General features: G+C 52.4%; 9 protein-coding genes across 9 annotated transcripts; 6 read left to right on the forward strand and 3 right to left on the reverse strand.

The window, feature by feature from the left end:
• Positions 1-2,239: 2,239 nt before the first annotated feature.
• On the reverse strand, positions 2,240-3,267 carry CC77DRAFT_306220 (hypothetical protein). Its single transcript, XM_018531165.1, has 2 exons — positions 2,660-3,267; positions 2,240-2,524 (listed from the first exon to the last, which is right to left on the reverse strand). Exons 1-2 carry the CDS (start codon positions 3,005-3,007, stop codon positions 2,423-2,425), a joined length of 450 nt encoding a protein of 149 aa, XP_018390620.1. The 5' UTR covers positions 3,008-3,267; the 3' UTR covers positions 2,240-2,422.
• Positions 3,268-6,732: 3,465 nt separating this feature from the next.
• Positions 6,733-7,942, forward strand: CC77DRAFT_925942 (hypothetical protein; the record flags this gene model as incomplete). Its single annotated transcript, XM_018533889.1, has 2 exons — positions 6,733-7,087; positions 7,143-7,942. 2 exons carry the CDS (start codon positions 6,733-6,735, stop codon positions 7,940-7,942), a joined length of 1,155 nt encoding a protein of 384 aa, XP_018390621.1.
• A 1,702-nt stretch (positions 7,943-9,644) lies between these two features.
• On the forward strand, positions 9,645-10,766 carry CC77DRAFT_306332 (hypothetical protein). The gene has a single exon (XM_018531166.1). It carries the CDS (start codon positions 9,912-9,914, stop codon positions 10,512-10,514), a length of 603 nt encoding a protein of 200 aa, XP_018390622.1. The 5' UTR covers positions 9,645-9,911; the 3' UTR covers positions 10,515-10,766.
• Positions 10,767-13,615: 2,849 nt separating this feature from the next.
• CC77DRAFT_926340 (HET-domain-containing protein) lies at positions 13,616-15,561 on the reverse strand (the record flags this gene model as incomplete). The annotated part of the gene is made up of 2 exons (XM_018533918.1): positions 13,616-14,764; positions 14,827-15,561. The coding sequence occupies 2 exons, from the start codon at positions 15,559-15,561 to the stop codon at positions 13,616-13,618; spliced, it is 1,884 nt and encodes a 627-aa protein (XP_018390623.1).
• A 413-nt stretch (positions 15,562-15,974) lies between these two features.
• CC77DRAFT_306339 (hypothetical protein) lies at positions 15,975-17,086 on the reverse strand. The gene has a single exon (XM_018531167.1). The coding sequence runs from the start codon at positions 16,914-16,916 to the stop codon at positions 16,155-16,157; it is 762 nt and encodes a 253-aa protein (XP_018390624.1). The 5' UTR covers positions 16,917-17,086; the 3' UTR covers positions 15,975-16,154.
• Positions 17,087-17,565: 479 nt separating this feature from the next.
• Positions 17,566-18,626, forward strand: CC77DRAFT_1016190 (ribosomal protein S30). Its single transcript, XM_018524170.1, has 5 exons — positions 17,566-17,590; positions 17,725-17,818; positions 17,872-17,879; positions 18,012-18,116; positions 18,168-18,626. Exons 2-5 carry the CDS (start codon positions 17,767-17,769, stop codon positions 18,189-18,191), a joined length of 189 nt encoding a protein of 62 aa, XP_018390625.1. The 5' UTR covers positions 17,566-17,590; positions 17,725-17,766; the 3' UTR covers positions 18,192-18,626.
• CC77DRAFT_1016191 (hypothetical protein) lies at positions 18,378-18,777 on the forward strand. The gene has a single exon (XM_018524171.1). It carries the CDS (start codon positions 18,489-18,491, stop codon positions 18,642-18,644), a length of 156 nt encoding a protein of 51 aa, XP_018390626.1. The 5' UTR covers positions 18,378-18,488; the 3' UTR covers positions 18,645-18,777.
• Positions 18,677-19,835, forward strand: CC77DRAFT_1016192 (hypothetical protein). The gene is made up of 3 exons (XM_018524172.1): positions 18,677-18,935; positions 18,986-19,343; positions 19,393-19,835. The coding sequence occupies exons 1-3, from the start codon at positions 18,912-18,914 to the stop codon at positions 19,461-19,463; spliced, it is 453 nt and encodes a 150-aa protein (XP_018390627.1). The 5' UTR covers positions 18,677-18,911; the 3' UTR covers positions 19,464-19,835.
• Positions 19,836-20,248: 413 nt separating this feature from the next.
• Positions 20,249-24,849, forward strand: CC77DRAFT_954102 (hypothetical protein; the record flags this gene model as incomplete). The annotated part of the gene is made up of 6 exons (XM_018535450.1): positions 20,249-20,520; positions 20,569-22,212; positions 22,259-23,262; positions 23,322-23,665; positions 23,730-24,101; positions 24,436-24,849. Coding segments are annotated over exons 1-6 (4,026 nt in total), but the record flags the coding sequence as incomplete, so codon positions are not given.
• Between the last annotated feature and the right edge of the window lie 7 nt (positions 24,850-24,856).

The following is a 24,856-nucleotide window of genomic DNA, read 5'->3' on the forward strand; positions in this document are numbered from 1 at the left end:
AAGGTTTGTGCGGCCTGGAGAGTGACAGGTATATTGCTAGACCTGGTTCCTTGTACCAACGTCTTTTTTGAAACCAAGTTATATCTGAAGCATGATGTAGTGATGAACCGCGAGTGGGAAGAAGCATCTTGAACTCGAACCTTGGTGATAGACGTTGTGGGTCGTTAATGTCGTCATACTTGCCTCCGTCACGGCATATCAAGTTTGAAGCAAGCAGACAGGCAGATCCCGCACTGGCTCCGGGTATCGAGCCAGGGACAAGAACCAGGAAGCAGCTAAAGAGACATTGCGATGTACGGTAAATATGGTTAGACTTAGGCGCACCCCCTTTCATCGGGTGCAGGTAGACGTCGTCGGCGATGTACCAAAGTTTGGAACGGCTACAGAGTGCGGCAGTGACATGCTGCTTTGCTCGCGGAGCATTCCGTTACGCATGCATGCAGACTGGAAAGAAAGAAAACCCATATCATTGAGCGATCGAGATTGCGCTGCGCTTACCAGCACGGGGTAGTGTGAGGGAGACAGACCAAAACCCATGTTATGATCCCCAGGCTGCATAAGCCCGACCGGTATTACATGCCCACCACACGTAAACGTCTTACCCGGTGTTGATGGAGATTAGGTTTCGATAGAGTGATGTCCACGTATACACTTGACTTGGACGGTACAGCTCCCGACAGCCAGGTTGATAACGTGGATCTGCTGACAAGTTTCACGTTGTTAAAGGACCGACCGACCGTGACAGTGATCTTGTGCCCCACACTCTTACCCACGGCAGTCGTCTGCTGCGCAATCTTCGGCGATATGCAATGCAACACACCCAATATTCATTGCAGCAGTAGCTTCGGAGTATACTGTAGCAAGTGCATGCACTGAGGCGTCTCGCTGCCGTCAACAGGGTTGCTGTGCTATCACATCATTGAGCCTTTCGCAGCACTCTCGTATTGTCGTGAGGCCCGATTTCCAAAACCCTGGCGCGGTTCTGCCCCTACATGTGACGAATTTTGCAGGTGGGATGAAGCGGGTGGCCTTCCGAATGCGAGATATGCGCGTGTGCCGATATGAACTCGAGATCCCAGATGGGCACGTTGATCCGTAATCACTAGAAGGGACTTGGGATCTGCCCGCGGCACCGGGTCTCACATGTGCTAGTCATTAGAAGCCGAAGTTCAAACGGAGATCGTGGGTTCATGATTGACGTGTCGTGGGCCCCTCGGGCCAATCTTACGATGCATCCTTCGACTCCCTTGCATCGTCGATGGGCTGCGCATTCGTGTCCCACAAGAAGCTTCCTCCAGATAGACGTTAAGGATGCAAAACAACGGTCACTAACGGCATAGACGAAAGCTGCAGCGTATCACCCCAAGTCTAGAGTTAGGCGCATTGACAGCGGCAAACTGTGAGCTTGGTCCTGCGTTCATTATGCACCTGTGAATCGACCGCCGTGTGAACAAAACTCTCCTTGATTACCCCCTGGCGCTATAATTGCGGATCATGTTGAGCATAGATCGGCGACGATCGCGACTATGTGATCCTTCTGGAGCACTACGCGGTCTGGAGGAATTCCAGTGGTGGAAACCGTTAGGCGGAATACAAGCCATATGCGGATATCGAACCACTTTTCAGAAGCAAGCTCTGTGCTGTCGCCCACGGCGTTCCTCAGCAGGTCTCGACTGACTTCGTCCCCCGTCACACTGATGGCTCGAATAAGGAAGAAACGGGGTAGGACTAGAGGCGGCTCCTCGAGATCTGACACTTGAAGTAGACCAAATGTGGTGAGAAAGGCCGTGAGCGTGTAGCAGTAGCAGCGATCTCATGGTGTGGCCGGTAGCGTTAGGATGGCGCCGGCAAAACGATACTAACGTCCTGTCACGCAACGTTTACGAATAGCTTCGCAGAGCGTCAGCCACGCGGAGGAGGGTGCGCTAACGATTTCTGCGCAGACAGGGGACTGAGGCAGGCCGACGCGGACGTTGGTGGGCCACGCCGAGTCACTTTGACAGGGCCTAGAAAAAGAATCCTGAGCGTGTCCAGTCATGTCTGGAAGATATCGCATTTCCACAATTTGAATCCACTATAGAGTACTGCCGGCCTCTGATACGCAACTGAACCGGGTCGGGGGGTTACGAGCTTCACATTGCGAACTCCACATACCTTGTTTGATGTGCTCGTGCTTTTGCGACGCCAGAGAAGGTTAGCTGGTGAATGGCTTGGATGTCTTGCAGAAGTGGATCTTGTGGTAGAACGGCTGAAACAGCAGCACTGGACGTGCCGTTCTTCGTCTCGAACCAGCTAACAAGTCTTTGGAGGAGGCAGGCGTACCCGCGGCAGGTACCGCCTGCGACCGTTAATGGAAGTCGTACCGAACACCATGCTTATGGGGATTCGTCGGCGGCGATACGCAGAGCAGAGGAACAGACGGTTAGATCGAAGGCGAATTAGCATTCACCCGTGATCCGGCAAGGACGGCATTGGTTGGTAACCCCTCTGATCCGGCTGATCTGAGACTTGGCCGTACTGTATCCTGGTGAATCTCACCGTCAGCCGATCCCACCTCGACGCGGTGATCAAGAATGATCTACGCGATCCCTTGTCGTGGCGTAATGGATCCGGAAAACATGCTCAAAACGGCGGGGAGGGAACAGGGTACGAGACATACAACTGGACCGCTCAATTTCGCCGTTGACCCTTTGGGTTTTCTGCTGCCCCATTCGGCCCGCTCGTTGGCCGTTGTTGCTCTTGCTTCCGAACCCCTGCGTGCTGATGAAGAAAAAAGCGACGACACTGAGGACGTTAGAGACAAAGTGTGGTCCACACTCGGAGGTGCCTGAGAATGCAACTCGCTTCTTAGCGCTGTGCGACTGTAACCGAAATGCATTGCTGGTATCGGAAAAGTCCACAAGGGGTTCTCGAAAGACAAATTGCGCTGTGGTAACAGTGGCGCAAAGGACCAGATGTGGCCGAGTGGGTAGACACCATCCTGAACAAGTCCTTGCTTTGAAGCCATCGTGATTGAAGGATCATAGATACTGAATCCTTTGAGTGGATATAGCAAGATAATCTCCGTTGTACGGGGAGCTTTGTATCTGAGCTGGACGCCTACTACGCCAAGTTCCAATGCAAGGCGGACAAGGCTCGATGGCCGATACAGCTGAGGTGCAGCTCAGAGCAGACCATGTGTTCTTGAGCAATCCTGGGTACTGGGGATTGCTGGTTTGCTCGTGGTATATTTCCAATCAGTCGGTGCCGCCTCATTTTGGTTGGGCTCATTTCTTTGCCTAATTTACACGAGTAAGCGCTTGTAGGAATCAACATACCAGGGTATACCCTTCCAAGGGCAGGACCAAACCCACCGATGTAGGCAGCGAAGACGATGCCGGTGCCAGTTGTCCGGGTAGTTACACAAACTCATGCACAGCGTTCTGTTGCCATCTAGCGATGAAGCAGCTCCCCACTCCGATACAACAAGGGCATCAAGTTCTCGTTGCGAAGGACATACCCACAAGTGGGTCGGCGTGCTTGTTCGTAGTTGCTGTAAACTGCAAAGTCAACAGGAGGTCGTTCCGTGACGTCTAGGATGATCGACGTTGTTGTCGCTGTTAGCGAGAGCGCGTGGCTGCGTCATGGCTTACAGAAGAAGTCCCTAAAGCCCTCATCGAACATCACACGACGTGAACGCAGCGCGGCAAATTAATGGGATATTGTTGTCCGCCAGGGCCAATGAGAAGACTCACGAATAGAACAGCCTTGCCATGTTCGGGCTTGTCCTGCTTTGGGTTTTTAGCCGGAGCGACCCTGGAAGACGTCATGCATGGAGCAGACAGCGAACACAATACCAGGGCCGGTGCAAGACCATTTCTGATGACCCATGAAACGCCTGGGGTACGTTGAAAACGATGATTGTTGTGTGTTCGTATGGCGCAGAGCTGACGGTGATGTTGAGCTCTGGAATAGTACAGTAGTGTTGGAAGCGACGGGTAAGGTTCGGAGTCATGATGGAAGAGATGCCGCTGGAGTGCCGATTCGTGAGAATGAAACGCCGAGACGATCGCTCGGAAGGCACTAGGGAGGCTCCTTGGAGTAAGCGTGTTCCCGCTGATGATGGGTCATGATGCGGCCAAGGTATCGGTATCCCTGCCAGTCCCGCGTACCCTGAAGGCCGGACGCAGAATCCCTGGGTGGTGGTCTTCCGGGAGATCATGCACCCTGTCCAACACTTGCACCTGCCATCCAGATATGCGTGTCAGAGAACTGGAAGAACTTCGGTACACACTGATACTGACATGCTCAAGACTTTGCAGTCAGCACAATGTGTAATATCGCTTGGAAGATTGAGCTCCATCGGCGTGGACGGCCCGCGTGAAATCCAGGAGGGCGGTATGTGATGCGCGAGACGCCCGGCACTCGCGCAGGCCCAAGCGATTGAAATTCTAAAATTCCATCAACGGAAACCCTGACGTCTGTGCCCGTGACTTTGGGATAGCAGCACGGGCAGAATGCCACGGCCGCACAAGTCCTCGTCGGCGGTCGTACTCACAGCAGCCCTGCAAGCCAGTCCTTCCATTGTTCTAGCGGAGAAGTGAGCCACGAGATGGTGTTGCACCGAGCTGGGAAGATGCTGTACGACGCCGGAACGCATCACGCATCACGCATTTAACGACAAGGCAAAGAGGAGATTGCACGGTAACTGGAATGTCCCTTTGGGTCTCTAGGTACTCGGCTTTGCCTGCTAGATCTACAGCGCTTCTTGCAGGAAAGCACATGAGTAGGCAATGGCAGGCTGCGGTGGTATCCCACTCGCGTGCAGCGTGCTTCTCGAAGGCGCTCCTAAGCAAGGCAGAGAATTGCGTGGTTGGATGGCGGGAGGTCGGCTAGAGTAGTGAGCAGATGGTGACAGCCAACGTGGCCCCCGGGATTAGCTGCATGCGCTTGTCGCTGATCGACCCGCCTCTTTCGACAAGATCCTCCACATACGAACGAGGCCAAGACATGGGATAACGCCGCCATCCCGCCCTGGCGGCGCCGCAGAGACGTCGCCTGCTGGGGTCGGAGACCGTCGCTGCAAAAAGGCAACAGCCGTCGAGCCGTCGTTCTTGACTTCCCGCGCTTGCCTTCTTGCTGAAACCAATCTGTCTCTGGTACGCGGCCTAATCATTAGCTGGAGCAAGCAAACATGCGGTGAGCGTTCTCGGTACAGCGTGCTGGGACAGGTCCTGGAGACGTTGACACGGTGCACACGAGAGAGGTTGGGACGAGTCAGTCCCGTGACCGCCCTTGGAGACGACGTCTGTCATGCCAAAGGCGGTGACACAGTTCTGTGCGACGACGGGTTACCACAACACGACAGAGAATGGAAGGCCGACCGCCTCCAATAATTGCCAACAAATCATCCCGCACGCGATGCTTCGCTTCGCCTAGCGGCTGCAGCCATGTGCATCACTGCATACAGACCCTCTCTAATGGGCAACAGATTTTTAGGAAATGCGGTCGAATGAATGGTCAAAGGCAGCGCCATGGTGGAGAGCATTAGACAGCTTCTGCTGCACGACGCGCTTGGCTCGCTTCCGAGGTGCCCTCTGGCAAACTCTCGCGGGACGACACGGTGCTATAGTCTAGTTGACTGCTATGGCTTGCGACGGTCCCTTTTCACGCAGGCGACATGAGATGGGTGGCTACGGCCGAGGCTTCTTTAAAGTGTGCCAAAGGCGCAGCATCGTGTCTGGCTCGTCTCATATTTGTCTCTTTCTGAACCCCAGCATCGGCTGCCGTTCCCAAGCTTCGCCCCCTGCGTAATCCTTCGTCAGCGCGAGCCGTATTGTCTCGACGCCCGCGCGACCAGAGATACAAGCCGCGGTGGATCTTTGGACTTTTCGAGATCAGGTGGGCAGTGTACTCTGGTGTCTAGCAAGACAACCGATCGGTACAGCCCTGGGACCGTGCAGAGAAGACCCTTTGCATCGTCAACACCCCCAAGCGCCGTCGAGGGACAGCTGGCAGGAACCAGCAGTCGGCGACCTACGGCCTGAGTCGTCATCTGGCGGCAGCAGCGTGAGAAGCGTCGGCGAGAGTTGATCCGCGCCGTTGGGAACGTCGCGGACTTTGACTCGATCCCAGCGTGACTGCAGCTTACTTGCTTCCGACCAGCCCACGAGGATTCTCCTCAGGTATCTCCTGGAACGGTCGATCTGCAGTGCAGGGCAGCCTGTCCTGGCACCCTCACCAGGGGCCCTGCCTAGGTTGTCCCAAAAGCGCTGCTGCGCCGGTGCAGCGTCGATTGGCTTGTCTGGGATGCGTGGGCGGATCGCTCGGCCAAGGCATTACTACGGGGCGTGCACATCTTCACTCTAAACCTCGTCCGTCTGTCATCTGCATTGCCGTTGCAAGGGACTGAGCGTCTCGGGCTAACTCGAGTGGGACGTGGGCTTTTTGACAACGGTCCGCCGCCTCATCGCCCGCTCAAACGCAATTTGGACAGGGAACGACAGGCCCACTGACGACGCTACGGTGCGAACGGGCTTCGTGCTGAATCTCGCCAATCCCCTCGACATCGTACTTGAATGCTGCAGGCCCGAATTCCTGGCTCTACATCTGCTTGTACCCGTCGCTCTGACTACTCCTCATCTAGTCATCATCACTTGCTCGCCCTTTCACCCACTCCTCCCTCTTCTTGTTACGCAGCCACTGTTGTGACCCGTGACAACCACCTTCTCCATGGCAATGCATCTCGCCAGTATGGTACACGGCAGCGTTAGGGAGCGCGAGACGTTCCAGCACCCGACCTACTTCCAACAATCGCAGCCTCGCGCATTCCCCATGTCGGGTGTTGCCGCTTCCTCATATCCCGTACATGCTCCTTCACAACCACAGCCACAGCAAGTCGAGCAACAATACCGACAACAGCAGCAACAACAACAACAGCATCACCACCAACAACAACAATACACCCACCAAGCACAGCAGCAACAGCAGCAACAACAACGGCCGCAGTCGCCCCCATCACCACCAGCAGAGGAGAAGAAGCCTTCACTGCCGTCAATCTCAAGTCTCCTCGAGTTTGCCGGCAATGAAAAGGCTGCATCTGAGACGGGTAAGCACTCACCATTGCACCTTCTATCTCTTCATGTCACTAACATTCGTTGTAGCTTCTCTGAGTCCTCAGTCACAACACCGCCAGTCATCATCGCCGCAACTAAGGCAGGCACAGCAGGGAGGGGCACCAACCATGCAGCAACCATCACAGACGGTCTACGCTCAAGTTCCTGCGCCGAGCAACCCAAGGATGACACTGCCTCCCACTCCCCCCATGCATCCAGACGTGGCCCACGACGGTACCCAGTCCCCTTCAGCTGCATCAAACCACTCCGCTGCATCGGCGCCCTACTTCGGCGGCTCACTCAACAACATGGAGCCTCACCAGCAACGCCAGACCTTTTCGTCAATGCCTCCCATGAAGCGCGACTCGTTGCCATCGCACTCCATGTCTCCTTACAGTACTTCAGTCTATGGCCAGTCTCCCTACCAGTCCTCGCCAGGCGCTGCCTCCTCAACTTCATTCTACTCGCCTGAGCAGCATTCCTACAACAGCGCTGCCATGTATGCGCAGCGACCCCTTCCCTCCAACTTCCAGCCGCACACAATACCATTGCCAGCACCTGTACCTAGCCCGGCTGGCAACGGCTCGAACCCGTGGCAACACCACCACTACATCAGCACCTCCAGCCAGTCCCAGTTTCCCCAGTCCCAGGATCGCTACATCTGCTCAACCTGCAACAAGGCTTTCTCGCGCCCAAGCAGCCTGCGCATTCACAGCCACAGCCACACTGGCGAGAAGCCCTACAAATGCCCCCAGCCTGGGTGTGGCAAGGCTTTCAGTGTGCGCAGCAACATGAAGCGACACGAGCGAGGTTGCCACGCAGCTTCCAGCACCACCCTGACGACATAACGAGCTACAAGCCATCACCAACCGTCTCACGCAATCGGCCTTGACAAGCCTAGACCTACCATCTAGTGGTCTACATCCACGACATGCTTTGTTCAGCCATATCTTGCCAACGATACCATTTGCACGCATCGGAGTTCCGGGCGTTTCCCACCGTGTCATGCATTTCACTGGAGTTTTTTTCGTATCATCAACGATATCCTATATCGCCATCGATCGCGATAATGTACGCTTATTTCGCAAATCTTAGTTTCTAGTCAGGACAGCATTTCGCTATCGCATCAAGGCGCATGGCATTAGCCCAGTCAGTCGCTTTTATTTTCTTGTATTATAGTAGGGAACCTGCATGAGCAATTCAATGCTCCAAGATGCGTCAAAATCGATCGAATCAATACTGTCTACGAAACCAAGCTGTGTTCATGCAATTGCCTGTGTTGATGAGTATTGGTCTGGCAGGGAAACGATGTTTTGCATTGCATGTCAGTAACCTCCTAAACCTAGCGGAAACTGAACACGTCAGAGCTACATATGACACTCAAACGACAGGTCTTAAGCGCATAGATCGTTCACGACGGGTTACCCATGTCGCAACTTTCGCGTAAGAATTATTCCGCATGCGTCAGACACTCACCGTCAGTCTCGATGACTTCGAAGCTGCTTGCCCACGCTTCTACCACCCATGGCAGTCGATACATGCCCCGGTCTACGGCAAGTTCCCCGACTATACAAGCAGCAATAATGAATATTTGGGGTCTCGCGGATCATCATTGTCACTGGCACATCTCCCGCGTTAATCTTATGCTGGACAATGCTTATTGCGGTGTGTTATGATCAGGGCTCAAGTTCAAGCAGACATTCATCCGTCCACGCTTTTCCCAGGCGAGCCGCATTGTTCTGGAAACGATATCCGCAGATCCCAAAATGGGTTTTCAGGAGGCCAAGTCTAGACTATTGAGGATTCCCGTGTCGCCACGGTCGATACTGATGATATTAAGTATCTGCTAAGAGGTGCCTCGTCTGGAATCCCACAGAGTGTCGGCAGTCGACCCCTACCTCCCAAGGGAGGGCAAGTGCACCAGGATGATGCGCTGAGTCCAATTGTGGTGCGCCGTTGGTTAGGAGGCGTGGAGACAACATCGGGCCACTGACTCCTGACATGTCGTCCTCGGAATATCAAAACACCTCCTGGGTTGCAGTACTCTGCATACTGGCAAACACTGCATCATGTCCTATGCCCGAGGAAAAAAACTTCACATGTCGTCATTTGTTGCTTCTTTTATTCCGAGGCGTCTCGTCACGATTCAATAAAATAGCTTGGACAACACTCGCATGCATCTCCGATGTCCGGCTCCGGCTTCAGCGCAAAGCGGTTCGAGAAGGTCACATGTGGCTTGCAAATACAATCTGGTCTGGTCACCTTCCCGCGCATGCGTTCTAGCACATGAACGCATGAGCCTTGAGTGACGATCGTCACTTAACTATTCTCCGAACCCCGGGTCACTCATCTAACCATGTGGGATCACCAAATAACAAACTCGTGCTTTCAATAATGCTGAAACCAGCATTGTGGCAAGCATCGCAACAACAACGGCTTGTTATCCGAACTCGTCAATGGGGTCTCCACCATGAGCCGACGTCAACATTAGAGTGAGCTCGGTTGCATTGGTTCACTGGCTGCCGTCAAAAGCAAAACAAATGGTCTGATTCCAGACCCTTGTGCAATCGTCTATCCGTTTCGCGGAGGAGAAATCCTTCGAATCCTTTACAACGGACACGACACCGCACAGAGCGCTAACAGTCTTTGTCTCCCCACAGAACGGCGGAAAGCAATATGCTCGGTAGAGGCCCTGAAACTCAACAAGCAATTCCAAGCTCTCGTGCGCATTGATCGTGGAGTAAGTGCTACTTGCCGGGTGTGATAGAGTTTAGGCGAAGGCTGCCGCTGGGCTCTCTCACAAAAAGCATTCGCGGGATGGAGATGAAGGAGCGCCACCTCGTTAGCAGTTCCCTTGAGTCGAGCTGGTTCCCGGTTCCTGCCAATCGGGTTCTTGGTACAGGTGGATCGGAGCGCCCCTTCAAGCCCATGGATCGTGCTCGCGAGAGATCTGCGCATCATCTTGGTTTTGCCCAAGTGTCTCAGGTTCTGGCTCCATCTCGCTTGCAATCATGGCGCATCCAGAACAATGTGATTGATGATGTGGGCAATACGGGCCATACGATGACTACCCATTGGGCGCAAAGCCTACTTCTACAAATTTACCAGCCACATGGCATTTCTGTTGCAGCGCACCCGTTTACAGGAACGGTGCGCCGAAGTATGCTGTCACCATGCGTCCATCAATTCCGAGAACCAAGAACCGATGCTCACGCCCAGCGGCGATCAAGGGAACGTATCGTACCATTTTGCCGCCACGACTGGTGCAGTCAAGTATTGGAGGTACCGAGGGAGGGGTACCTTTGTGGTTACAGCCACTCAGCGTTCTTTCTCGTCAACGACCATCACCAATCAATGATCCTTTGCATCGGACTCAGGCCCGCGACGGTTATTTGTGGGATGACGATGTTCTCAAAATAATGCAGTCACCTGCTATACGCGTAGAGTCCCCAGTGCCAACTTTTGCGGCCTTACATCGCACCCCACGCGCAGCTTCGTCGGACGTACCCAATCCTCCTACAGGCAATCTTTCCCTAGATTATGAACTCTGGGCGACCTGCCTGCGAAATTGTCGCGAAATTGTTGCTACTGCCGCCCTACGCGGCCTTGCGCATAACGCTCTGGACTATCAGCCATGATCCTTGTAAACCTGACCTTCGAGAAGGAGGTTTGCACGGAATTATCCATATCACCGACCGTTGCCCCTCCTTCTCTTCTCCGCTACTCATGACAACGCAAGCCAAGCAGGGACCTTGGTCTCGCATCCTGCCGTGGTCCAGGACCCCTTCTCATCACCGCCAGCTTGCCCGAAATTACCGACACGGTAGAGGAGAGCAGGTGATGTTCGCAAGAAGATTTGCCTAAAGAACCGCGATCGACAGCCGTCCACGCCGTCTTCGTGAGTACTTCAATTGCCGACAGCTATGCCAACAACGGCGGTGGTATTGTGGGTATCCATCGCTTTGGTACTGGCAGCAGGAGCGGTGAGTATCACCCTCCACCATATGCAGCAACGACCCCATACCGATATCTGGTGCCTCGGACATTAATACTAGCCTTCGAGACTTCACGACACAGGTCAAAACGTCGGGGCATCCATAGTGTACCAGCATGCTGCCAGAGTCAGACGCGCACCCGCACCAGCATGACAGCTGTGATCGCCCATTTGCGCTCGCGCGGACGCCCACGCCTACCCTTTGCCCGTTCGCATTGTAAAGCACCACGAACCGCATTCTAGCGCCAGGCGAGTAAATGCTCCGGGACTAAGGCTTCATGGAGTATGATGCGACTGTGCGGGCGATCTTGAGTGGGATAATCCTAGTTTGCAGTGACAGGCAAGGCTTGTCCCTGCACATCCGCATTGTCCAACTAGACACCTCTCAGTTTCCTCCCCGAATAAAGGAACGTTTGAGTCAAGAACAGCGATGCTATCCTAAGGGCCGAATCATGGAAAGTACCATTGCGCCATGCCGCCATCGCCGGATCATCTTCGTGCTTGCGAGTCGTTCCAAGAGATGATGCTAGCAGCTTGGACGTTGGGCACCGTCGATGATCGCCTCACTATCGCCCTCGCTACCAAATGTTGATTTCGCCGAAAGAGAGTTTGCTGAAGAAGCGATTGAGTTTGGCCATCTTGCGGGAACTAGAATCGCGCATATCGCGCAACTGTTTCGTGTGTCCCATGGTTCGCATCTACCTCGCGTAGAAAAGTTTTACTGGCATCATGCCTGCGCGCAACGTGATGATGATCAGATGATGGATTACTGGGCTTTCCCTTTCATCTTCAAGCGACGTGAGGCGTCGACGCACTGGGGTTGACCACGTCATCGCTCTAATCATTATTATATTGTTGTTAAGGCGCTCATAGTAAGTCCTTTTAAGGCAAGAGTGTCCGTACACGTGATTTTGTGAATACGGGGAAAGTCCTTGTTAACGTCAGGCACACAACGCGACAAACACGACCGAAGTTTAAGAGCTAGGAACGACCTGGTTGCACTCAGGTACACATGCTGCCTAAGGAGCAGATCAACCATGCAATCGGGCAACAATGAAGCTGTCGTCAATATGTAGGGATCACGGGCGCTTGGTAATGGCAAAGTCGAGTTGCCCATGGCGACAACATGTTTCCCATTGTCAAACCAAGGCTGTATTCTCCTATGTCATTCTTCTATCATCATCCCTGCGCTGCAACCACTTCGTGCTTTCGCGTTCGGTTTGGGGGCGATGCGACAACCATGCAGCCCACGAAAAGAAAGCTACCAGCTAATGCCTAGTACGCTCAATCACCGGGGAGGGATGTGCAGGTGGCCTCATAAGGCCATCGATCAGGTTTCCCTCGATTACTGAAAGCATCGAGCGCGACACGTGGGCCGCGGCGCGTTTCTGTGAAGCTGTTCGGTAGGTGTACCGACTGTAGCCGCCGAAGGAGGCTCAAAGAAAGTTCGAAGTGGAGAGACCTGAGCGGTGTAGTTTAGTGACCGAGTCGGAGTGAGCTACAGTTGATCATCATTACGAGTTGCGCCATCTAGAGATAAGTTCCTGAACGCGAGGCCGATTCAACTTCGGAAGAGTTGAGCACATCTCAATCTGTTTTCTATGTGATTCCCTACGGACCGAACGTGATATTGCCATCCACATCTCTCGTAGTAGTGCTGATGCCAGATGTGAGCTGAGCATACGAATACGCCTGGCTATCGTCGTATTAACTTGGAGATCCAGGAGTGATACCCCAAAGAAAGCGAGTGACCGCACTTCTCCGAAGACTCATACGCAACGTGTCTCTACTAAATATACGAAAGTGCCTCGTGTTTGCAGGTATCGCGAGCCAACCATGTCACGGAAGCGATACAAGCACACAGATACTCAGTGCCACTTGGGTTTGTACTGTAGTGTAGAATGACTCGTATCACAATGGTCAAGTGCTGTGGTTTCTCCGATGTTGCCTACCTTTGACACCCTCCCTACATCGAGTACTGCCTATCGTCTTCTGAAGCGGTCGACTGTGAAGTCTGTGGTCGGTTCTTTATTACTTTTGCAACATCGAGAGAGCGCCAGAGTACCTTTAGTCTCAGTAAACTAATCTTTTCACTCACTCCCATATGCAAAACCAGTTTTCGCTTATGTCTGCATCTAAGCAAGCAGCATATGATTGACCTCTGCCATTAAGGCATAGCGCAACATCTCAGTCAAATCCATCCCAAGCATAAATCTGTGGGGGGATCAATCATGTTGTGACGGAGAGACTTGGACGAGAAGACATGCAATGCGCCATGACACACCAATTGAGTAGATTGCAAAGTTGCAATGCGAAGGCATGATCAGAGACTGAACAAACGCTGTGAGTGCGTAGAACTTCATCCAGATTTCCACAGCGGAAACAGGATACGTTCTTGTATTCTCGCAACCGCGATGCTTGTTCATTGGTGTGCCATCTTCTACCACAAAGCCATCATTACATAGGCCAAATCTCTCCCAAGAAAGTTTACCCTTTCCCCCAGTGGGATCTTTTGCTCTTCAATTACTCAAATTTCTGTCCCAGTTCTCTCACCAAAGCAACTGCTCGTTTTTTGCGTCCATGAACTCTGTGGGAGTGGAGCCAGTCTATGCTCATCTGATTCACCAATCCACATAGGAGACATCCATTCCGAGTTGGGGGAAAAAACCTCAACTGCTTCGATGTGAGACCTATCAGGCACACGTAATTCATATGGTTCCTGTGGTCTCTCTGAGTGATCCAGAATGTTGACCTCAAGCACTAGATTGCTGAAATCCTTGCTATCAAGTCCACTCTGCAGCACAATGCTAGCGAAGACTACGCGGTCGTTTGGCAGGTAGGCGAAGCTGCTCCGAGAATTCGATGGGCCGTAGTCACCATGGGTCAAACTCCAGCTGGGTTCCCGGCTGATTTCTTGAGCCAAGATTGCTTTCTTATGAAAAACACTTTCATGTATTTTGCGTGCTAGTCGGTATAACTGCTTCTCCCACGGAGCACTTTTATGTTTGGCATCTGCATAGATAACTTTGCATGTATATCGCCCGACATACTGCATCTCGATGTTGAATAAGATAAGGAGATGAGACTGATCGTGTCCAGTCATGAGTATCGCCCCACGTCGACAACTAGGAGGGAATCTATAGCTGGTGTAGCCTGGTGGAATTGCCCGAGTAACTTCGGCGCTACAGCAGACCATGGGGAATGACATCAGGGTATTGTGACTGATATTTGCCAAAAGCCCCAGGCGCTCCTCAACTCTCTGCCCGGGCTCTTGCTTCATGAAAACCACTTTGGAAGTACCCTTCTTGGCCGTGACGGACACCAGGGGTCCAATGTAGCGAGCATCGCGAGCATAGGTATTTGCCCCCGGTGGTCCAAGGCGTATGACAGGCAATCCCAACTGCCTGGACGACGTACTGTAGGTTCCACAATGTAAGATCGCCATCCCGTATGCATCATTGCCTTTGTGTTCAATGGAGAGTTCAATCCTTAGGCCCTTGTTGGTCATTGAATATGGACTTTGGGCATCAGTATCAAGGTCTGGTTGCAAATTGCCGGCTTCCCGAAATTTCGATGGATGTGGAGCCAAAGGTCCGCATATATCATTCTTCATATTCTCAAAGCCAAGTTGCCATGCGAAGAGAGTCTGGTCATCCGACTGTTTCATAATTTCTTCCTATTAGAAGTGAGCGGAAAGCTGATGCACCAGAAGAGAGGTAAAGGTCATAGTGATCTTACCTGGAGGCGCAGAAATGCTTTTGTTCCCTCTCCATAGAGTAGAGGCATATTGACACCGAACAATCCGAGGAGACAGTATGCCAGGTCCTCGCTCCGAGATGTTTCTCGTTCAGAAGCCCAGGACATGCGCTGCGCAACACTACAGCTGCTGACTTCTTGACCACGCAATATATCTCCTTCAATGCTTGTCCTGGCGACAATCAAGTCAAGTAATGTGCTCTTTGAGCCGACCTTTACCCAACTACCTTGACCATTCACGTAGGACACAACAGAGACTGGGGCTATCAGTTCTTGTAAAGTCCAGCCTCGTGTCCACCATTTGCTTCTCATGATCCTTGAGATGAACCTTCGCGAAAGTGTGACCGGGAGTCCATCGTCGACAGACTTTCGGAAGCTGGACGAAGTCCCCACATCTGATAGGTAGACATAACAGACTTGTGATCGTTGATACCATTGGTACATCGAATTGATGGCTTCCAACAGTTCTGCACTCGAGGATTTATCGATACAGCATGTATCGACCCATACAAATTTTATCTTGTCTTCCTGTGCTTGTTGACAGCATTGCTGGATCTTTCCGAATCCAGACTTGCTCTCTATAGCGGCAGTTCGATGCTTGAACTCTTGATACGTGACTTCTTCGCCTTCCCATCGATGCGAAAGGATGGCATATGGTGGTATGGAGGAGCCTTCGTACTCATGGAATGTCAGATCAGCCGTGCGAAGGAGACGCATATTGTTGTCGGGTGATTGTCTCGCTCTTACGCTGAATGTGGAGCGCGATACCCGAGAGAAAACGCTGCATAAGCGCAAGCACAATCTATGGCGGAAGATTTGCTGGGTAGATGTGTTGTGCAACACTTTAGGTGCGAGCGAAGTATAACAAGGCTGGGCCAATAAGCCATGCAGGCGGGAACCTGCAGGTGACGTCTTATCATCGCGAGGCGCTTGGTAGAGAGCCTGACCATAGTTGTTTTGCGTTTGCAAGACGTTCAGGACATCAACATAAATGATGTTAGACTTTAAGAAGAGAGTGCGACTTCTAATAACGATACGATGCAGCCCATGTAATACTGGCATAGGAAAGACAATGAAGGGGCGCTTACGCTCCAGAGTTTCGGTCTTGTATCATGTAACCGTGATGCACACTCAGATAGATCTCGAGTCAGCTAAAGTTTGCAGCATAACTACCTACCGCGCCTTCGTTAAGGGATGTAACATAAGTGAGCATCGGGACTGCTGACGCTAAATTCAAAGGATATTCCTGTGTCCAGCCAAGCCACCCTGTATGATGCATCTGTAAAAGCTGCGATTCCCACAGCCTCAGCTTAGAGCTCAATCACACCCTGCTCTTGCTGACCCATGCCGAACCAGCTTCCGATGGCGTTCCACGCGCTCTGCTTCTCGCCTGGCAACTGAATGCCATCAATCTCTTCTTGTGTGACGCTGTACCACTCTTCCTTCGGGATCCATCCAATGTAGGCACGATCTCCGAATCCTCCGATCCAGTATATCTCCTCAACGACCAGACGCACCCACTTGCTCTCGTGGACGCCTGAACCCGGCAACCACCACGCAGCATCGGGGTGTTTCTTGACATAGCAGGCTGTCACACCCAGCTTCTTGATAGCATCCATATCAATGTCTTCCAGACGACCGACAAGCGAGAAGCGAGGGAGCGCTGCAGGACTGCGCCATTTGTTGTCCTGGGGGTGCCATCGCATGCTCAAGGTAATGTTGGAGCCGGCGTCTACGTTCTTGAAGGAGGTGGCGATGGTGATGGCGAGGATAGTAGGGTTCCCTGAGTCTGACTCACAGTCGCCGAAGTAGTCCATCAAGCCTATGGGCGCGCCTCCAACGTCCGAGGGTCGTTGCTCGGTGGTGTGGGTGCTGGGGAAGATGGTGGACAGGGTGCCAATGGTCTCTAGACGCATGATCCTCCGGGCTTGAACGGCGGACTCGTGAACGGTTGGGATCTTGAAACCGGATCCATCGCTGGAGGACGGGTTCGTGAAGAAGTTCTGTGGTGATGGCAGGTTGGACGCTGCAGCAAAGGTGATGAGGCTGGCGATGGCAGCTTGGAGACGCATCTTGCTAATATCTAGATTTGGGTAGCTTAAAGGTATAGGCAGGTATCTGGAGAGCTAGATAGCTATCACGAGTTGTCAGTGGAAGTGGTGATGGATGGCAGGCAGCGACGCGTTCAAGCGAAGCTACGGGACGCATCATGCGCATCATGCGACCCTAAACAACGGCGGGGATCTCCGGCTGGGGCCACGATAAAGTCCATTGCGGAAGGCATGGCTGCAACCGGCGTGAATCCGATTCAATGAAAAGCGACTAGACAAGGCATGGCTGCGCTGCGTGAACGTAGCTTGAAGATCATTGGGGAAGCTCGCGTGTCTAATCTGTATTCCGTTCCACTTGGTCATGATGGTTCGCATTATCTTATCTGATCATCTCTGTACAGCTGTGGAGGCGAGGCGCCCGTACGCATGTATGGAATGTCCAGAAGCCGACCCAACTCACACGTCAGAATGCATCTCAACGACTTTGTTCGCACATTTTCTGTACAGAATTGTACTAGGCAAGATATTCTAAGTCAATAGATATTGTCGTGTCACTGCGATCAATGCTCACATTCCTCGATGCGCTAGTGTAGCACGTGATCTCGGCTAATCCGGTGAGCCGCTGTCCACAGCCCTGGAGTCATTTTGACCCTCACGTCGCCGCCCAGTCCTCGAACACCCAACGACCGCAACCTGTACGTATTCCGCCCATCCCTACGATCACACCTGCATCAAAAGCGAAGCCTTGCGAAATCAAGACTTTTACACTCCGCACCCGACGCTCGAAAGCTACAAGGCAGACCGCTAATTGGACTTTGCCACCACACAGACTACTTCGAACGACTCATCACACCCATCAACAACCGCAAATATGGGAAAGGTTCACGGATCCCTCGCTCGTGCCGGAAAGGTCAAGTCTCAAAGTAAGTCTTGGCCCCTGTGAAATCATCAAAGAACGTCTGCTAACAATGCATAGCCCCCAAGGTAAGCTCATACCCGTCGATACATGAACGCCTCTCCGATCGCTAGCGACACGCCGAACCACGACAGCGCGACAAATGCGGAGAAGGATGGAACCGATTTGGACAATGGATAGTTGGCTGACAAACGATACAGGTTGAGCCCCAGGAGAAGAAGAAGACCCCCAAGGGCCGCGCCAAGAAGAGGCTCACATACACCCGCCGTTTCGTAAACGTCACCATGACCGGTGGCAAGCGCAAGGTCAGCAGACACCGGAACCCTACGTGATGGACAAGAACTGACATGCCTTAGATGAACCCCAACCCTACCTCATAAGCCAACCATGAGAGGACGGGCGAACGAAACGAGCACGATGAGCTAGAGAACACGGTCATGAATTCGGTTTCCTCAGGATGGCTATGACTCTGGATCAGAGGGAGTGGGAATCACGGACGTCGCTACGGCACGTTCCTCAGCAGCAGCATGATCCTACACTTTGGGATGATGGGGGCATATTCATGGCGTACATGTACATTCTGCTTTTTGCACAGCTGCATCACGAAATCTAGCTGCTTGTGTTCCCAACTTCGCCATTTCTAACAACGTGCTATGCATTATTTCGTATTGTGTATGATGACCTTCCACACTCCACTGTGGATCTCGGTGTCTTGGCTGTCACTCTTGACAGAACTTTTGACCCTTTCGCGCCATGTTTTGGTCTTGCGGTTCTATGCAGTTGCTTCTGTAATGCTATTGCTGTACTTAGAAATGGCAAAGCTACCTATGTAGAGGTAGGGATCATTCGCTCGTGCCGACGAGTTCAACGTTACGTCTTTCTGTCAGTATTAGTACAATCATAGCTCCGATGACTCGACATGACCCATCTGTACATTGAGCTCCAAGCTCTGCATGGTAGATCTCGTGTAATAATGCTGCGGCGGGAACGGCAGGTCCGAGCGGCCGTCTACGTCACACCCGAACCTCACTCCACTGGAGCTGCAGGAGCACCCTCTAACATCACTTTCCGAGTTATCACTTACAACAACTACAGCAACCATGTTCAAGCGACTATTTGGAGAGGTAGGGAAATGCCCAATTGATTCTGAGTCTCATGCGCTAATTCTCTTCAGCACGGCGCAAAGAACGTCGTGACCCTCTTCCACGCGCCCTCGAACCAAGCTTCTACCCGCGTCCTCACCCTCCTCAAGCAAGCCAATGCACAATCTGTAGCACATGCGACTGAAGACCAGGCCAGCTCTCACAAAGCGCAGGACAAGGCCGAGCGCACCGAGTTCGAGCTCGATGTCACAGAAGCCCCACCGACAACGGACCAGCTCAAGAACATCTTGGACTACTTGGGCGGATCAGGAGCGGCAGGCAAGGTGATCAGTGGCGCGGAGAATGAGACTGATGCTATGAGGAGACTAAAGGCAGATGGAGGAGCATTTCAGAGACCGCTGGTTGTGGACTGGAACCAAGGAAAAGCTGGTACGTGTTTGCGGAGGAGAACAGCGTTTGTCTGTGCTAACCTTTACAGTCGCTGGAGATAACGAGAGCGAGATCATGAAGTTGATACGCTCGGTACCAAAGGAGACGGACAAAGTGTAGAGGGCGGAGCGACATGACCTGTACTATACCCACTCCACTCAGCTCGTGATTGCAGGATTCAATTGCTAGACAGGACTGATTAACCTTTGAGATGAATGGCGGGCCCAGTGCGTCCTAAATTCTACCGCTAGTAGCCCGGGTAGAGACATGGTGCTAGGCAACGGGTGGCTGCATCACCAGTAGGACACTGATCCAGTACATGTATATGTAAAACATGTCTCACAAAAGCTTTTTCTCAAATCGTTATAAAGTGTGAGTACTGTTCTATCTCTTCTCATGTCTTCGTGTCTCGACATTTCCAGTATTCTTGGTGACTGATCTCTCTTCCCCTCATTTCCTCCCCAGCGATTCCGTATGCTTGCATCTCGTCCCACAGCTGTATATGATGGCCAATGGCATTAGTGGAAGGCGGTGCGCGGAGCTTGCGAACGTTCACCACTCACACTCACCTCCTCTTTCTGTAGCGCCAAGACCTGTTGCTCCTTCCACCTGAAGCAACGGGGAACCTCTGTTTGTTGAGCTGCTCTCGCTACTTCTGCCACTCTCTCACATCTTCTCCACATAGTCATTCCTGTTTCTGCAATTGCGCTTCCCTCCGCTGTTGCTTTTGCTCCTCTTACAGCTGCCATCTCCTCCAAAGATATCCGTCGTCGCTCGACTCCATATTTTCCTGCAAAGGCCGCGTCCGTTTCTTCACGCAAAACCTGAACTACACTCCATATCTCCTCATTGAGCTCAGTGTACATCCAGCTATGTCGGTGTCTGTCCATCCGGTGGGTACTCCGCCTGCTACAGACACGTCAACCCCGATGACTGCGGGCAAGCAGTCTGCGCTCCTAACCAAATTGAATAACCCTGTTGGCGACCCAGTCAACGATGCAACTAGAGACCCTAAATTTGGCCCTGGCGCCGGTCAAGCTTTCTTCTCAACGGGGCTTGGTGCTCGCGCCCCTCGTTCTCTGGGTGACAATTGCCCGCCTGTTATCGCACGTAGCGTCCAAGATCCCGCAGTCGTAGCACAGGCAGCATCGTATTGGCAGGTCAAGTACAAGAGCCAGTAAGTAGTCTGTCGCAAGCTAGCTTGAAATGATACTGACCCATCTAGATGTCTTTGCATCCTCCCTTCACAAGGATGGACTGTCGAAGATCTTTGGGACGCCGAAGATATCCATGTCGAGGGCAGGAAGTTCTGCGAGGAGATGCTAACCTTCATCTCACGGAGCAGCTACTACTGGGCGGATAGATTCGCTAGAGACTGGGCGCGAGCACATCCTGATCGAGTCGACTTCACCGGGCTTGAGATGGGGAACGTCTACAACACCAACGATTCACTTGACATTATTGACAAGATCTTCATCTTTGGAGAGCCCATAGACTTCCCTCGTGTGTTCCTTTGGCACGTCGCTTACATCTTGGTTGGTACCTGGATTGAGATGAACAAGGCCATGGATGCGACGCTGCGTACGAGCCTGATCCCACAAGCACATGCCGGGGAACAAAAGATCGCCAGTGGGGAGACAAAGCCTTCGTCCGTCCTTCCCAACATGTCAGACAGGAAGAAAACCAGTAAGAAGTTTCGCATAATAACACAATCTCAATCCAGCAAACTGACAATGTCGATAGAGTCTTCGTCTGCTGTTGAAAAGTTACATCTCGCAACGACCATGGCTTCCGGAGCGCCAGATCCGCCCGATACGCGCCTTCTCCCTCAGCGCATCCCATCGCAAGGCCCCATACCACCCGGAAGCCATTCTGGTCTGATGAGAGGCGGTAACGCGGGTATCGTCATGGGGTCTCCTAGGGTGTCGCCCAACCTGTATGTGCCACCCTTGGTCGTTCCGAAAACCAACCGCAACATGGGATCTGGGACTTGTGGCCAGCCAAATGGCTGGATCGAGAACAATAATCGTACTACGTACGGGGCGTACCCGCGACAGCCCTCTGTTACTGTACCCAGCATGCAGTCGCCCTCATTCTTGTCCCCGCAGATGGCAATGGGCCAACAAATCCCACACCCAATGATTCCGGGCTTACCTCCCTACGTCCAGATGGCTCCCACTGGGTATGGCTTTCAGCAACCTGATCTTGGGGTGATGTCTCGTGCGCACATCAACTACCAACAAGGCATGATGCAGAATCAGCCCATGAACCCAGCATCCCCCCATCATCCGAACGGTCAGAATATCTCTGTGGGCGACATGACCAACAACATGTACCATACTAATAGCATGATGTATCAACACCAGGACCCTCGCGCGCCGATGCCTCGTCGGGCCAACCAGCGCAATGCCCAAGACCTCTTCGATCCTTACAGCGGCAATAACCCTAAGTTCAATGGTGCGCCAGGATACAACAGCGGTCCCCGAAAGGGTGGCAATAACAGCTTCGTGCCTCAGCCTGGTCGTGGACGCAAGGTGTCGAACATGGGTGGGCGTGATGCGTATAGCAGATCCAACGCCGATTTCAGTGCCAAAGGACCACCTGGCGGACCTCGCAACCTTGACTTCAACGCTCGACGTCGTCTTTCTGAGGATGACCCGACCATCACTGGCGACTCTGTCTCTGGTTGCGGTCATACATGGATTGGGCCAAAAAACTTGACCGTGAATGAGCTTTGGATCGGAGACTTGCCGCCGGATGCGAGAGAAGATGAAATCATCCAGCTGTTCAAGCAGACTGTTGACATTACTGCCACTGCAATCTCCCTGCGGAGTAGACTTCCGCAAAATGGTACTCATGCTTTCGCTACGTAAGTCTTCCCGTGGTTGCTGTTCTGAACTAGCTGACGCTCATAGATTTGCTTCATGCGCGGAAGCTAAGGTGGCTTTGGGCATCACGAAGCTCAATCCTTACCTTCGAGGCGGCCGCCTCACCGTGACAGTACCGAGGCGTTTCTTCCAGAAGGACACACCCTCAACCTCAGGCTACTTTGATCAGCCACTTACCGGGAAGGTAACCGATCACACAAATCGTGATGTTACACGCACCATGACTCAGCAAGAAGAGAAGACTATTGGAGATGCAGATCCAGACCCGGCTACGGCGAATGGCAAGGCATTGTACTCTCCCCAGGATGCTAGAAGCGGCCTGTCGAAGCCACCCACGGAGACGGCAATTACGGACCGTCCGCAGATGGAAAGTACTAAATCCAATATGTCCAGACGCCAACAGAACTCCCCTACGAAGAAGAATAAAGGCAAAGGCAAGCGCGAGTCACCGATCAAAAATATCAGCTCAGTAGAGAAGATTACAAAGACATCTGAGAAAATGAACACCGATGATCCGACTATCATCGAAGAGGAAAAAGGTAGCACGCAGTTCATAAATACGATCATTGAGCCTACGAAGCCAGAGTACATTGACGTCAGTACTTTGTGTCAAGAACTTTCAGTTCCTGTAACTGCTGCTAGTCTAGCTGTTGATCAGCCGGTAGATGAAGCACGCGAATTGACACTACAACTTGCCGAGGATTCCAAAGCGTCTGATATTGAGCATGACGACGAAGATCTCCTAACGGAACTTAAGCCCAACATCTCGCTTTCCCCTATGCGCATGCAGTCAAAGATCTCGGAAACCACATCTGATACTGTCCCGATTGCTGAAATCTGCAAGACCACGAGTGTCGGGATGTTCAACACACTTTCGAAGGAATTATCCTCGCGAGTAGCGGACGATAGCCTCTCGGAGGACGAAGCCAAGAATGACAATAGCTTCCACTCGGCGCCAGAAGTTCAGCCTGAGTCTGTGCAAGTAGAGCCTCAACCGAGGATTGAAGACAAGGCGATAACCGCGAAGCAAGGTACCGCTGCACTACATCCACATTTGATTTGCAATAGCTTACACATGTAGTTATCTCAGAATCACCGCTTGTAGCTGCTGAGGCTGATGTGCGTGATTTGCAAACATTACAAAATCAGCGCTCTAGTACTCAATTCGAAAAGCCTGCAGCCGTGCCATTGAAAGAAGTGGTCACGCCCCAAGCTTCAGGTTCGGAAGATTCGCAAGAGCGCGCAATGAGCACTACAAGCGATACTGCGCGCAAATCTGCTCTAGATAGCGCAGCAACTTCGACAACTACAGAAGTCTCCCCTACTGAAGTGAGCAAGAAAGCTGGCGCTCCGCAAATACAGTCGCTTCACCCATTTGCGAAGAACAAGTCCCAGGCAAAGAAAGAGAGGGAGGCCAAAAAGAAGCAGCAGAAGGTGAATCTTTGAGGTCCTAAATTCATATGAGACATATGTTGACTATTTATCTTCGCCTGTGTAGAAAGAAGACGCCGATCGCATCGCCAAGGCCAAGGCTGAGAAGGCCGCATCCTTGAAGAAGCCCAATGGAGGTCTCATTGTTCAGTCTAATACAGGGTCGCTTGAGGACTTCACGAAATCATCCATGACTAGAGATGCGGTTACCAAACTGGGAGTGGCACACCCTAGTCGCAACGGCGATACGACTACGGGAAACACGAAGTCCAAAAAGAAAGCAAAGGCGACAGCACCAGAAGCCGGCTCTACAGATCGCGAAAACAAAGCCAAAAATGAGGAAGAGACTGGTAAGCTCGATAGTACTATCAAAGATTCCAAGGAGATCCCTTCAATAACTCTTAAGGCGGAAAAGGCGAAGGAACACAATGCCGATCCAGTCAAGCAGGAATCCTTGGATCGCTCTGGGGCAGTATGGGTTGCTGAACCCACTTCCTCACGTGCATCGCCTGCCCGTCCAATGACCACCAAAGCACGAACCTCTACCAAAAACATGCCGGTTGAAGTAAATGACCCCCAAAAACTCACTTACAATCAACCTACTCACATTACAGGCCCTCGAGTCCCTCAGGAAGACTCAAATCTAGGTCTCGCTCTTCCGCCTTCTGCTCCAAATGACCACTTTCACTCTCAACACAGTAAGTCCAAGTATTTTTCCATTCATATCAAGTTCAAGGAAACTGACGCTGCGCACAGGTACTCCACTTCAAGAGCACACATCTCGCAGCTCTTCCCCTTCTACATTAGTCGGAGACGAGGACGAAATGTCACCGTTTGTTCACCCCATGCCTGCCCCCAAGCTCCCGGAACTCGCGCAGCTCACTTCTGTTTCTGCTGAAGCACCCCACCCCGATACTTCCATGACTACAGCACCCAAAAAGAAAAAGAAGAAGTCCAAAAAGAACAAAAACACTGCTTCGACTATGCCTAATCCCACACAACCTCACATATCTGGAAACGCCCGTGGATCTGCCGGCCTTGATGAGGACTATCATACCTACGATCCTTTCGCTTCGCAACTGAGCCATATCGATGCCATCCGTCGTGCGGTTAATTATGACACCTCGTCTTACTTTGCACGCACGAATGCACGAATCGAGAAGGAAGCCGAAGAGCGCAAGGAAGCTGGCCAAT

Source organism: Alternaria alternata, assembly GCF_001642055.1.
Source record: "Alternaria alternata strain SRC1lrK2f unplaced genomic scaffold CC77scaffold_2, whole genome shotgun sequence".
In the NCBI taxonomy this organism is placed as follows: domain Eukaryota; kingdom Fungi; phylum Ascomycota; class Dothideomycetes; order Pleosporales; family Pleosporaceae; genus Alternaria; species Alternaria alternata.

Bases quoted from the DNA above. Each gene is read 5' to 3' on its own strand.
- CC77DRAFT_1016190 (XM_018524170.1), top strand. From the start codon at position 17,767: ATGGGAAAGGTTCACGGATCCCTCGCTCGTGCCGGAAAGGTCAAGTCT. The intron at 18,117-18,167 runs GTCAGCAGACAC...GACATGCCTTAG, and splicing joins TGACCGGTGGCAAGCGCAAG to ATGAACCCCAACCCTACCTC.
- CC77DRAFT_306332 (XM_018531166.1), top strand. From the start codon at position 9,912: ATGGAGATGAAGGAGCGCCACCTCGTTAGCAGTTCCCTTGAGTCGAGC.
- CC77DRAFT_1016191 (XM_018524171.1), top strand. From the start codon at position 18,489: ATGACCTTCCACACTCCACTGTGGATCTCGGTGTCTTGGCTGTCACTC.
- CC77DRAFT_306339 (XM_018531167.1), bottom strand. From the start codon at position 16,916: ATGCGTCTCCAAGCTGCCATCGCCAGCCTCATCACCTTTGCTGCAGCG.
- CC77DRAFT_1016192 (XM_018524172.1), top strand. From the start codon at position 18,912: ATGTTCAAGCGACTATTTGGAGAG. The intron at 18,936-18,985 runs GTAGGGAAATGC...AATTCTCTTCAG, and splicing joins TCAAGCGACTATTTGGAGAG to CACGGCGCAAAGAACGTCGT. The intron at 19,344-19,392 runs GTACGTGTTTGC...TAACCTTTACAG, and splicing joins CTGGAACCAAGGAAAAGCTG to TCGCTGGAGATAACGAGAGC.
- CC77DRAFT_306220 (XM_018531165.1), bottom strand. From the start codon at position 3,007: ATGGCTTCAAAGCAAGGACTTGTTCAGGATGGTGTCTACCCACTCGGC. The intron at 2,525-2,659 runs GTATGTCTCGTA...GAGATTCACCAG, and splicing joins CGAAATTGAGCGGTCCAGTT to GATACAGTACGGCCAAGTCT.